The 12,487-nt window shown below is 36.3% G+C and overlaps 1 protein-coding gene across 3 annotated transcripts in view; it reads left to right on the forward strand.

Annotated features, from left to right (window-relative positions):
• Nucleotides 1-2,577: 2,577 nt before the first annotated feature.
• The window catches only part of LOC121428161 (trichohyalin-like), a 40,753-nt gene continuing 30,843 nt past the window's right edge, over nt 2,578-12,487 (forward strand). For all 3 annotated transcript variants that reach the window (XM_041624755.1, XM_041624758.1, XM_041624756.1), the window contains exons 1-4: nt 2,578-2,674; nt 7,259-7,518; nt 9,252-9,410; nt 10,835-11,031. In XM_041624755.1, coding sequence (XP_041480689.1) covers nt 7,294-7,518; nt 9,252-9,410; nt 10,835-11,031 — 581 coding nt within the window. In that variant the 5' untranslated portion in view covers nt 2,578-2,674; nt 7,259-7,293. The remainder of the gene's footprint in view (nt 2,675-7,258; nt 7,519-9,251; nt 9,411-10,834; nt 11,032-12,487) is intronic.

Consider the following 12,487-nt stretch of genomic DNA (forward strand, 5'->3'; position numbering starts at 1 on the left):
TAATCATAAAAGGGATAGGTATGTAACTAAACAATTGGTGCGAGCGCGAAGCGCGAGCGGAAGAAAATTCAGATTTTAGACCTGAAAACGGGACACTCTTCATGTTTTGTAAATCATGAATAGGGTTGGGCATCTTCCTAATAATGCGAGCGGAAGCGAGAGCAGAAAATTATTGATATCCTGATCTGACACTTAATAATTTAAGAACGTTTAAATAAAGAACAAGCTACATATCTCAATAAATATTTGTGCGTGTGTTTAAAATTTAGACCTAGAATATGGCCATCTGAATACATTTTTTCACGAAGATTAATCATGCGAGCTCGAAGAGCGAGATGAAAACATTAGATGAAAAGGTGTCAATTTAAGAACTTTTTCAAGCACTGTGTAGGGAAATTTCGAAGTGGATGTGGAACATGTACTTAATAAACATGCATGCGAGCGCGAAGCGGCATGCTTTTTTTATTGATACTTTGACATGTAGGACCGGGACGCGTCCTGGACACTCTAAGAACATTTTGTCATCATGATGAAAATGATGACTACCCTCCTATTATTCCTAAGCGCGAGATGAAACTTATCGATATTACATTCCGAAAAAGGGCCAATAATTCAGTTATTACAGATATGAAAATTTCATTTTCTCATTTATTAATCTAATATGCTTAAAGAGATGGTCCGGGCTCAATATATTTATATCTAAATAAATAGAGTAAAATCCACAGAGCAACATTTCATCAAAATCGGATAACAAATAACGAAGTTATTTCAAAGTTTATCAATATTTTGTGAAAACAGTTATATGCACATCATCATGAATATTCATTAGGTGGGCTGATGATGTTATATCCCCACTTTCCTTTTTAGTATGTTATTATATGAAATCAGAAATGTTTCATTTTTTCATCCTTGTGTAAATGTGTCTCCATTACGATGAAATAATTAAGTTGCGGCAATAAATAACTATAGTGCACTTAATCAGTTTTCAATCCAATTGTTTTAGTTCTTAGTATAATTTTTTTTAATAAACGAAATTTCATATAATAAAATACAAAAGAACAAGTGGGATATGACATCAACAGCCCACTTATATTTATAAAGACATACATGCCTAGAACTGTTTCACCGAAATAATGCAAATCTTTCAAATTCAATAACTTTGTTATCCGATTTTGATCAAATCTTCAGCATTTTGCATTGTGAATTTCACTCTATTTATTGAGATATAAATATTTCCAGCCTGGATCATCCCTTTAATTACAATGCGTTATTCGTCCAGAAATTTATTTGTAAGGCCTGAAAACTGGACATTTTAACAATTTTGTAATTATAAATATGACGCACGAGTTAATACGTTGTTTAGGAATTAGTGCGAGCGCAAATCGCGAGTGATCGCGAGCCGAAATTTGTTATAATTTCCCATGAAAAGGGTACTAGCTTGTTATAGAATTAATACAGAAGTATACGCACCAATCAAAATGCGAGCGCGCAACGCTATCATGTTGATATGCCTACGTTTTGACTTGATTTGAACAAGATATGAATCTCATCGAACAGGCAATCGCGAGCACGGCGAAGTACGTGCGAGCGAAAATTTGATATAGTGACATTTTTTTTAAAGTATTCCCCTCACCTTATTTTATTCATCTGTCTTCCTCCTCTAATTTTCCTCCCTTCTTTTCCTTTCTATGTTTATCCTTCTTTCTCTTTTTTCTTTCTTTCTCCTCTTTTTTTTTTTTTGCACCGCAAATTTTTTTCAGGGGGGCACCTTGGGGGCACACCAAAACTGATGATAGTTCATGTATAAAATCAATGCTATTAGTGTTATCCATATCAATTTGTTTCACCCTAAGGCATTTTCTAGCACTATTTGTTCTTGTTATACTGTTCTCTTAACTTGATTGAAAAATTGTCATTATCCGGCTAGCTAACTGATTTTTAAAATATGAGATTGCATGACCTCCGCATGAATTTGTCTAAGAAGTTGAATTGGGATGTTTCAGGCACTTTTTTAGATACAAGTATTCGCATATCATGTTAAAAACATGATAAGTTGAGACCGCGGGATGGTTGAAGTGAAGTCCCCAAAATGGATTGTCCTTTTATTATCGTAGATCAAAATAAAATAAGCGTATACAGGCCTACAGTTATTTTTTTTTCAAAAAAATGTTGGTACTAATTTACACTCTTTGTGTTAGTCCTATTATGCAATTTTTGCTACCTTACATGATATTTCAATTTAGTTTAATCCACCGGCTCTAAAACTAAACTCAGCTATTCTATTAATAAAATTCATGTGTGTTAATTTCTACCCTTCTAATATTTTTACTCTCAATCTAGACAACATCACTATATCACCGTCGCCATCAACATTGCTAATTCATCTATAAATTGAACTGATGGCATATTTTACACTGTCTCTTGAATCCAAATAATTTGGAGTAAAAAAAGGTCAGGGAGAGGAAAGAAGAGAGGGTATGATGTTCAAGGTAATACAGGTAATACGGGGGGGGGGGGGTTGTACACCTGTTCCAGAGACCCAACTTAATTGGTCTGAGCATGCGCAGTGCAGTGAAGTACGAAAAGACACTTCATTGAAAAAATGGAGTCCGCTTGACGTCGCTATGGACACTTAATTTACGTTGCAAGTGATTATTCGATTCAAAATTTCAAAGTAAGACGTGCCCCTTTTTATTAGTCAATCACTTTAAGTTTGATTTTGATGCTGATGAATGTTTATGCAAAGGAGGAACGTTTCATGACCCAAGCCGAAGTAGAGAGTGGAATTCGAGATAAATTTCTGGTTGAAAATGAATGAATGAGTTGCAAAACTGTAGGGTAGTAGAGTGTCGAGACTCCAGCATTTGTAGCCTTACGTACCGGGCGCGGCCTCGATCGGGCGGGGTGCCGGGTACGGACAGGTACAGGTGTGAACACTTCGAACAGTGTAGTTCACACTGTAGACTATGATGAAACTGGAGTTCTGATTTTATGAATATATGGCAGTGTATCCTATTGCCGGACACCTTTATTTCAGTGCTTTAAAAATGACAACTAGGCCTAGAGGAAATACAATCAAGAAAAATTATTACTTGCTAATTAATTATTCCAAATATTCTGAAAATTATGAATATGATGAAATTAAATATTTTCCGTTTTCTTTGCACCGCACTTGCCGCATACCCCTTCGCAAAAACAATTATTTTCCTGCGTGACAAATGACATCATAATTCTGGAGGCGCGCCGGATGGGTAAAAATATTCTTGATTATAATGATGAAAGAAAGAATTGGTGTGATTTTTCATGATTTATCATATGATCATGAGTAAATTCTAAGTTTTTGTTTGCTTTCTTATATCGATTCTGAGCAGATCTTTGTAATAAAATTGTGTTTGCTAACAAATTTCATTTTTTTATTTGCGCGTTCGATATGACACTTTCCAGTATTAATGCTCGTTCATATCGTGACCCTCAGTCATCAAGTTCTATTGATGCAATGTCGATCGTCCACGGCTCTCTATCACGGTAAACCTCGCGCATGGCCGGGGTACCGGGTACCTTGAGAACTAGCCGTCGACGATCTGAGCGATGGAGCGGACAAGATTGAAATTCGGCAAATCAGGTCCATATTTCCATCAGAAAATCGACCAATTGGGGGCAATTGGGATCGATTGTTCATGCAAAATTATGTTATATGATATTTTAAGCATTTTTTGTCATTTAAGAGAAAAATAAGGCAAAAGTTGGATTTTTTCGCCTTGTTTATTGAAATCTTGTTCTTTGAATTGATCTGTGAAATTGAACTGCGTGTCCGGAAATATGAGTGTCTCGTAATACAATACGTGCCTATAGTATTTTTAGTTTCATTATAGTAGTAATTAATTAATTATTAATGCATGTTTGTCACAATATGAATTACATCTATTTTCCCAGGGGGGGGGGCACTTACATTGGTTAGTGGATACCATGCGCAACCCACAAAACACGTAAAAAGGATGTCTTTTTCAAGATAGGGCACGTTACGTATGTAACATGATAAGGGTGTCAAAAACACAAAAATGATGAAAAAAGGGTATCTATTTCGCTTGGAAAATTACGTGTTTAGGGTTAAATTTGCGGGGATGATAAAACAAAATTAAAATGTTTTTATAAAGGATGTCCTTTTTGCCTGAACACTACGTGTTTAGAGTCCGATTTGCGCGAGGTGTAGAAGGTGGGGTCGTATGATGTGTTTATAAAAGGTAAAACCGACGACCGAAGGACCCGTAACAATAAAACATTCCTGTACTTGTTTAGGGTTCATTTCAGAGAATATTTGCCAAGAGTATTGTTTTGTTTCCAATACTTGTTAAGGGTAGGGTTTCACACGCCAATAATTGTTACGGTGTGCATTTTCAGAATATGGAAAATACGTGTTTAGGGTGCTTTTTGAGATCTCATGGTCGCGCATGGTATCCACTCGTGAATGGAAGTGCCCCCCCCCCCCGTCTATTTTCTAATTGCATCGACAATTCTGAATTTATTTCCAATAATAGTATCCTTCAATCATTCATAAACATAGACCGAAGTTACTAAATGATGTAATGATGAAAAATATTGTATTATCTGTAGAAAAGACTTACATGTATGGACTGGATAAGTTATGAATAAATATGTGAACTAGTGAAATTCTGTCAAGTTTGACGCTGACCCACCAGGAGTCAACATGATCCGGCCAACCTAAAGAGGAGAAAGAATTTGGACTTGGAGCTGTGCATTCAGAAGAATCCATAATAAGCATTTTGCCATAAGGCAAGCTTAATATAGGTTCCCTGTACAGAGTGGGAGACAGACTTCGGTCTATAGAGGGTAGTGAAGCAAGACATCCAGTGAAACAACCGACGAAACAGAGACTGAAGTTTTCGGTTCCTAATGCTAGCTTTCCAGTTGAGGCGAGAAAAATTGGTAGTGAACTGAAAGGGTGTGGGGAACAGGGGAAAGGTAATTTCCCATGCAAAAAGCAAAAGCAAAATTTATAAATGAAGTTAGAGAAAATATCTCTATTCTTTTTTTTTAGAAAAAAAAATAATAAGAAAAACCCACAAAGCTACCTCCCCCTTTCTCTCTTTGCTTTTGATTCTCCTCCTTTTTTTTTGGGGGGGGGGGCAAACAGCCCATAATGCCCCCTGGCTATGTGCCTGAAACTCACTCTGGATGGTTATAGGACTTTTTTTTAATGAAGCAAAATGTTCAAAATTCACTACTTTCTTATTTTACTTCTTATTTGATTTTACTTAAAGACACAGCATTAATGCCATATTGTGCTAACTAATGTACCCAGTAATCTTTAAATTTACAAGAATCTTACCTTGGAATTAAAATTAAAAAAATTATGGTATAGAACTCACCTTTTAATAAACTCATCAGGAGACCATTTCATGAAATTTGTCAGCACGGACAATTATTAAAGTCAGTGCTGACAGCTTTCATTAAAACACTCCCCCCCAATGTGTCCAATACTTTTTCCTTTTATATAATAGGAAATGTGAAATAATCTGTACAAAATATATTGAGGGTTTTGTATTAAACCTGTCATTTTGATTTTGAAATAACATTGCCATTTTGAGGATTTGCATATAATGCAAATTGAAACTTCAAACGTTATGACTAGCTCATTCAGTCAAGGATTTAGTGCCAGTGAAATATGATATGAAACAAGAAAAATATTTGCACTTTAAATAGGGATAGAAGATGAGTAACACAGTATTGCACAGTTTGTATACCATTACAAGATTAGGGTTGCAGAATGTTTCAGTGAAGCAGTTGTATGTCAGAATGGAGTAGTGTATTTTAATCTCGGTTTTGCAAATTGTTTTCGCAAAATGGAATCTTCAATTTTTTTTTTTTTTGGGGGGGGATGATGGTAACATCACAATAAATTTGTTTTTTATTTAAAGGCAAATATTTTTCTTGTTTCATATCATATTTCACTGGCCACTAAATCCTTGATTGAATGAGCTAGTCATAACGTTTGAAGTTTCAAATTCCATTATTTTAAAATTTTGTGCCTCAGGCAAGGAGGTCCTAATCGTCAAATTCGTAAAAATTAAAATATTGTATAATTCAAACAATAAAAAACAAAAGAAAAAGTGAGTGAGTGACATCATCGACTCTCTCATTTGGATGTAACTGGCTCGTTCATATAACTATTTTGTTAAAAATAAGCAAAACTTTGAAATGTCATAACTTTCATATTTAACATCCGATTTTGATGAAATTTTCAGCATTGTGCTTGTCTGATTTTTCTCTATTGATTCAAATCAACATTTTTTCTGAGGTGGACTTGACCTTTAATATTTTTACATAATTCACCAAAATTGTGCTTGAAATTAGTAAGTTTTTCTTTTGAAAGTGCAAAAGTGCCTCTATGACATGCTCAGTCACTTTGCTCCCCCCTTTTTTAGTATTTTTGAAAATTGTTATACATGTACGTCATCCCCCCCCCCCCCCCCCCCCCCCCCCGAAAATATTATTCGGCCATGGGCAAAGTCTGATGAGTTTGCCCCTTCTAGTTTCAAGTGATGTCAGTAAGTCTTCATAGCCATAGGTAATTCGGTCCAAGTATTTCGTAAATGATTTTGATAAATATCTCCTTTGAATTGCTTAGAGCCTCTCTAGATATTTTCTCTTTTCTTTAAACTTATTATTTAAATTGCTTCGCTAGATATTCTTTCTTTTCTTTAGACTTATTATTTTTTCCCCAGGGCATATGAACTGGAGAGAAGCAGGTCTCAGGAAGCAACCTAGATGATTGGTTATTTCATGTGCTATCAGATGAAACAAAAAATATCAATACAGGCAATAATTTTTATGAGGAGAACGTTAAAACACGCACCAAAAATTTCCAGGCTTATTAAAAGGGGCACCAAGGCAATTTGATTGTGCATCCATGGTTATGGCTCCCAATGGCCTTGAATTGATTCAAGCCCTGTTGGGTTATATGCTGCTTCATGTTCTATCTAGTATTATATTAGAATTATTCAATCATCATCATCAAAATTATCATTATTATTATTTGTTTGGCATCACTTGTGCCTGGGAGGGAAAAGCAAACTGAATCACTATGACCCGCATGTCTCTCCCGATATAACAGATTTGGGGAGTGCAGGTGGACCATTACACCGGGGTTCCCTGTTCTCTTATACGAATAGGGCAGTGGATTTTTAACATGCAAAATAATTAGAATTATTATATATTCATATTTTTATATCACTGTCAGATGCTTTTCTAACAAGACCAGGACCGATCGTCACTATGGGTTCAGGGAGTTCCAAGACCAAGAATGGAGCCCCTCCTCCAAAGGGCGGGGCCAAGAACGTGGTTGTGGCAGAAGTGGTCGTCCCCAATAAATCAGAGCCAATCAAGATAACTGGAGAGTTGGACGAAGCTCCGCCCGCCAGTGGGAGCGGCGGACAGGCAACTGTGAAGGAAATTGGCCACAATAAATTTAGCCTGCAAGTCGGAGATAAAAATATTGGGGTAAGTCATTAGCACCAGCCCTCTGGACATGACATATTGAAAATTGATTTACTTCCATTTTAGATTAGAGTAGATAGACTTTATTTCCAAATCTATGAAAATCAGATTGAAAGCAGCAATTGTCTTAACATCATAATCCGTTTCATGTTGGTCTATTTGGGGCATTTCTTTTTTTTGTTGTGTGCACTTCCACTTGTCACAAAAGCATGTTTTATACTATGTTAGTTGACAATGGGCAGTTGGTGTATTGTACTGACATGTAGACCTGTATCTCAAAATTTATTTTAAAAAAAAATCAGGACAGGTAAGAGAAGAGCTGTATTTCAGAATTATGAAAATAGTTGCAACCTCTTATTTTATATATATGAAAAGAGTCTCCAAATATTTGAAAGAGAACTAATTCTAGGCAAGAGTGTTGTCATCGACATGAATGTCAGCTCTAAAACAAAGATTTTTCTGGGTAATCCTGATTTTTTTTTCTTCAAGTTCTGAGATACAAGGATTTAAAAGCCCGCCAGATATTTATTTTTTCTTTTAAACAAATTTCCATTTAGATTCCAATATACTAAGAGGGCAAGGCCACTTTTTGTAGGAGATGATACTTTATTATAGCTCAAATAGGAACAATTTAAAAAGGGCACCAAACTTATCGGAGGCCAATAAGAGGGCCATTGTGGCGATTTAATAGGCCATGACCCTTGGATGATCTTGAATTGAGGAGGAAAGATATCATAATTCTTTTGATTGAAGATGCAATAACTTTTACAACAAGCAAACACTGTCAGGAATTTAATCTTTTAGGGCAATTATGGGCCCTATTTATTAATTAGCTCAAAGGTCAAGACAGTACGATGTATACGTAAATACATGTAGCTAATTTTGAACTTAAGATACGGTCGTGCAAAAGCGTGAGGGTGAGTCATATTCCTTTTATATGTGGTGTTGTCATTTTATTGTGATATCTGCTGAACTTGTGACATATGTGTTGTTCACACGCATGTAGGAGTTCTACACAGCAGTGTTCAGCTCCACAAGGTATGTGGGGGATAATAGTGAGTGATACAGGAAAACATTCCATACCAAATGATGTTTGCTCATCTGCATTTGTGTAGGGGTCATTTGTGAGGTATTCAAATTGATATTTATTCTATATACATACTATTGAGAAAAAATGTATTTTTGGTAGGATTTTAAAAAGTGGCAGGAGGACCATGTCTAATGTATTTTTATTGAATTTATATAGGCCTACAGGTAAGTAAAATTATTGTGATTGGATGAAATGGTTGGACCAAGGATTTATGTTGTTCTGTCAATGTGGAGCTGGCCCCTGTAACCATGGTTGTGGGTTCGAATCCCAGCCATGGCGTAATTTCCTTCAGCAAGAAATTCATCCACATTGTGCTGCACTCAACCCAGGTGAGGTGAATGGGTACCTGGCAGGAATATATTCCTTGAAATGCCACTGCGCTGTAAAAGGCTGCGGGGCTACAAAAGCCAGGGTAATAATGTCCAAGTCCTTTGGAAGCGCATATGGACGTTATGACAAAATGTGATATGCGCCATACAAGAACTGCGTTGTATTGTTATTATAATTCCTTGAATGCTTGAGCATCTGATCGAAGTACATGTAGCTGTGCTATAGCCGGGGTAATGTTCAGCACTTATAAACATTATTAAATGCTACATTATCATTATTTTTAATAGGAACTTGACTTTGAAATCTCTTATTGTAGACATTTGAAGCATCCGACACGGGAGAAGGTGGCGACTTCTCGTCTTACTTGGCAAACACTGCATCTCTCACCATCAAGAATATAGAGACTGTGGCAGAAGACGGGGACAAAATGGCTTCTTCGAACAACGATACAATGGTCATCCAACTAGACGATTCGGTAAGTATTGGAGATCCGTCTTGTGGGCCATTGCAAGAAACTGATGATCGATTGCAAATCTAAGTGGGTTACCCAAATCAATCATCAGTCCAGCACTTAATTGCAAATTTAAAACTGATTGCGGATCTGCTTCTTGCAACATAAATTGCAGTGCGATAATGTTGCTGGCAATGTACTTTATGCCCCCCCCCCCATCAAGGCCAGTCAATAAATATTTCACCCTTTTCATCTGGTCTTAATATTTAAATGATAATGGTATTTACCAGGCATTTTTCAGGGATACACCGTATATCAAAGGCAGGCCCTGTCTTTCAAAGGGTAGTGATTGATCTGACCAGTCTCAACTATGGAAATCCTTTGAAACCATTTTTCTTATTATAAGAATTTCACACATTGTCCACTTATAAATACCATCACATTGATATATCAATGTAATAAATATTAAAGTCAACATCATATTAAAGGTAAATGCCAGTTGTGGTAATGATATCAAAATGAGTTTGTACAGAATCCAATAAAATGACCACCAAAGTGTCTGTTTGTATAAATAAAATTTGTGTGCCAAAGGATTCTGGAAGAAATTGTGTAATTGCTGAGAATTTAGCAAATAAGCACAGGATTCGGGTCAAGCGTTGGGCCGACAGTCAGAGCAATAATAATACACTGTCCCACATGCGCTTAACTGTGTAGGTGATCTTCAGTGTGAACATTTTTCAGCGTAGATTTCAAAATTTCACAAAGTTCAGTTTATGTAACTGTACCAGATCTAGATCCTCGATGATATACTGACAATGAAGCCTGGCCTTACAGACTTTCTCATGAAATCAGTGTTTACTGCAACTACTGGTATTTCTCTTTAAGATAACGTTATGAACAGATGTCTCCATTCTAGATATTAGTATCACTAATTTTCCACAATTGAGATCAATCAAATCAATCACAACTCTTTGTAAGACAGGGCCCTGGAATATCAGCAATACTAAGACCTTAATATTGTCAAAGACAAGTGAAATGTAGATAGTACTCATCAGACCCCACAGTCAATCCTGATTCATTTTACACAAGTTATTCACTACAATGTAGATTTTAATTTTCTATGACTCTATTGTATCCCATTGTATTCTGGTGTAATACTTTATAAATAAAAATTATTCTGCGAATTTCATTTTCAAGTTTACCATGATTTTGTTCTTTTTTATTGTATCCCAATTTGAGTATGGTATGCAATATTTCTGGCAAGCCCCCCCCCCCCACAAAAAAAAGGGCAAGAGTTCACCTCCATTGGGAGCATTTTCGTCTTAAAAAGATCATGACAAGCAAAAAAAAGAAAAAATCCCCAAATGGAGGTGCTCCTCCCCCCGAATCTGCATCTGATATTCAGTGCATAGAATTTAATGACTTTGTTGTATATCATTGCAAACCAGTCCAACAAAAACTTCAACGATGAAGTGGAATGGGAAGAAGTGATTCAGACCGTTGAGGAGACCCCAAAGAAGAAGAAGAGCAGTCGCCGGATAGATCTCGACGGAACAGACAGGAAAGCTCAACTTGAGGAAGCACTTCAAAGCAAACAGGCAAAACTTTCCGAGCAGGAATATGAACAAATGATTGCCAACCATAGGTAAGAATGAAATAATAGTAGCTGGATTTATAAAGCCCTTTTTGCCTGAAGATACAAAGTGCTGCTATTATTACCCCGGCTTTAGCTTGAGCTACCATCACCGGCCAGGTGCTCAGTGCATTCAAGGAAATAATCCTGCCGGGTACCCATTCACCTCACCTAGGTCGAGTGCAGCAGTGTGGATAAATTTCTTGCTGAAGGAAAATACGCCATGGCTAGGATTCGAATCCACGACCCTCTGTTTCAAAGGCGAGTGTCTAGACCACGACGTCCCCACAATGACCAATTCTGCCATCCAGTGACATGTGGAAGCAGCTCTGAGGAATGGGTTTTATTAGAACATGAGGAAAATGTGTCAATGTTTTATGTGAAAATAAATAGAATTTATTTATTTCATTTATATATTTTATTTCCGGGCAATAGACAACAAGAATGTGTACAAGAGGAAGAAGTTATCACCGACGAGTGCCTGTGGATGACTAATAGAAAAACTAGTTTCTGTTATGAAGCTCTCCGCACTAGTCAGGGTTTACAAGTATTCAAAAAGAAAAACGGTATAAAATGGCAATAAATGTTTAGATGCATTACTTATTAAAAGAAATAACTTAATTATAAAGAATGGTAGTTTCCATGTGCAATTATAATATCCAGTCAATATGAAATGTTTATGCATTTAAATAAACAAGGTTATGCTGTTATCAGATAGTAAAGCCTAGTCAGAAAAACATATGATTATCATTATTGACTACATTCATTATTAAGTTGATATCAAACTGAAATGTATGATCGGCCTGAATTGATTGCAACTCTTCTTCAAACAGGGACCTGGACCCCATCTTACAAAGAGTTAGGATTGATCCGATCAATCATAACTCTATGGAAATCCATTAGTGTCATAATTTTTTCTACGAAAAAGTTGCACAATGTCCATGTTATGGAAAGAGAAGCGCAGTGAATTTTCAAGAAAACAATGAATGCATGAATATACATCACAGCCAGTAAATATTTTGAAAAAACATTGCTGGCCGTCCATAGTTGCGATTGATCGGATCAATCTAATAAACTCTTTGTACAACAGGGCCCTGGACCCCATCTTACAAAGAGTAAGGATTGATCTCATCAATCGTAACTCTATGGAAATCCACCAGTGTCATATTTTTTCTACAGGAAATTTGCACAACGTCCTTTGTAAACAAAGAGAAGCATAGTGAATTTTCAAGAAAACAATTATTGCATGAATATAAATCATAGAAAACATTTTGAACAAACGTGCATCATGTTGAAGTTGTTGGCCGTCCATAGTTGTGATTAATCAGATCAATCACAACTCTTTGTAAGACTGGGCCCTGGAGTAATTCAAAACTCAACAAAATTACTGTCTCTAACAATTAATTTAACCCCAAGTAAGCCATGCTAATTTGGAACCCCATCCCGATCCAGTTAGGGTTAAGACACG

This window comes from Lytechinus variegatus, chromosome 14 (genome assembly GCF_018143015.1).
Source record: "Lytechinus variegatus isolate NC3 chromosome 14, Lvar_3.0, whole genome shotgun sequence".
Lineage (NCBI taxonomy): Eukaryota > Metazoa > Echinodermata > Echinoidea > Temnopleuroida > Toxopneustidae > Lytechinus > Lytechinus variegatus.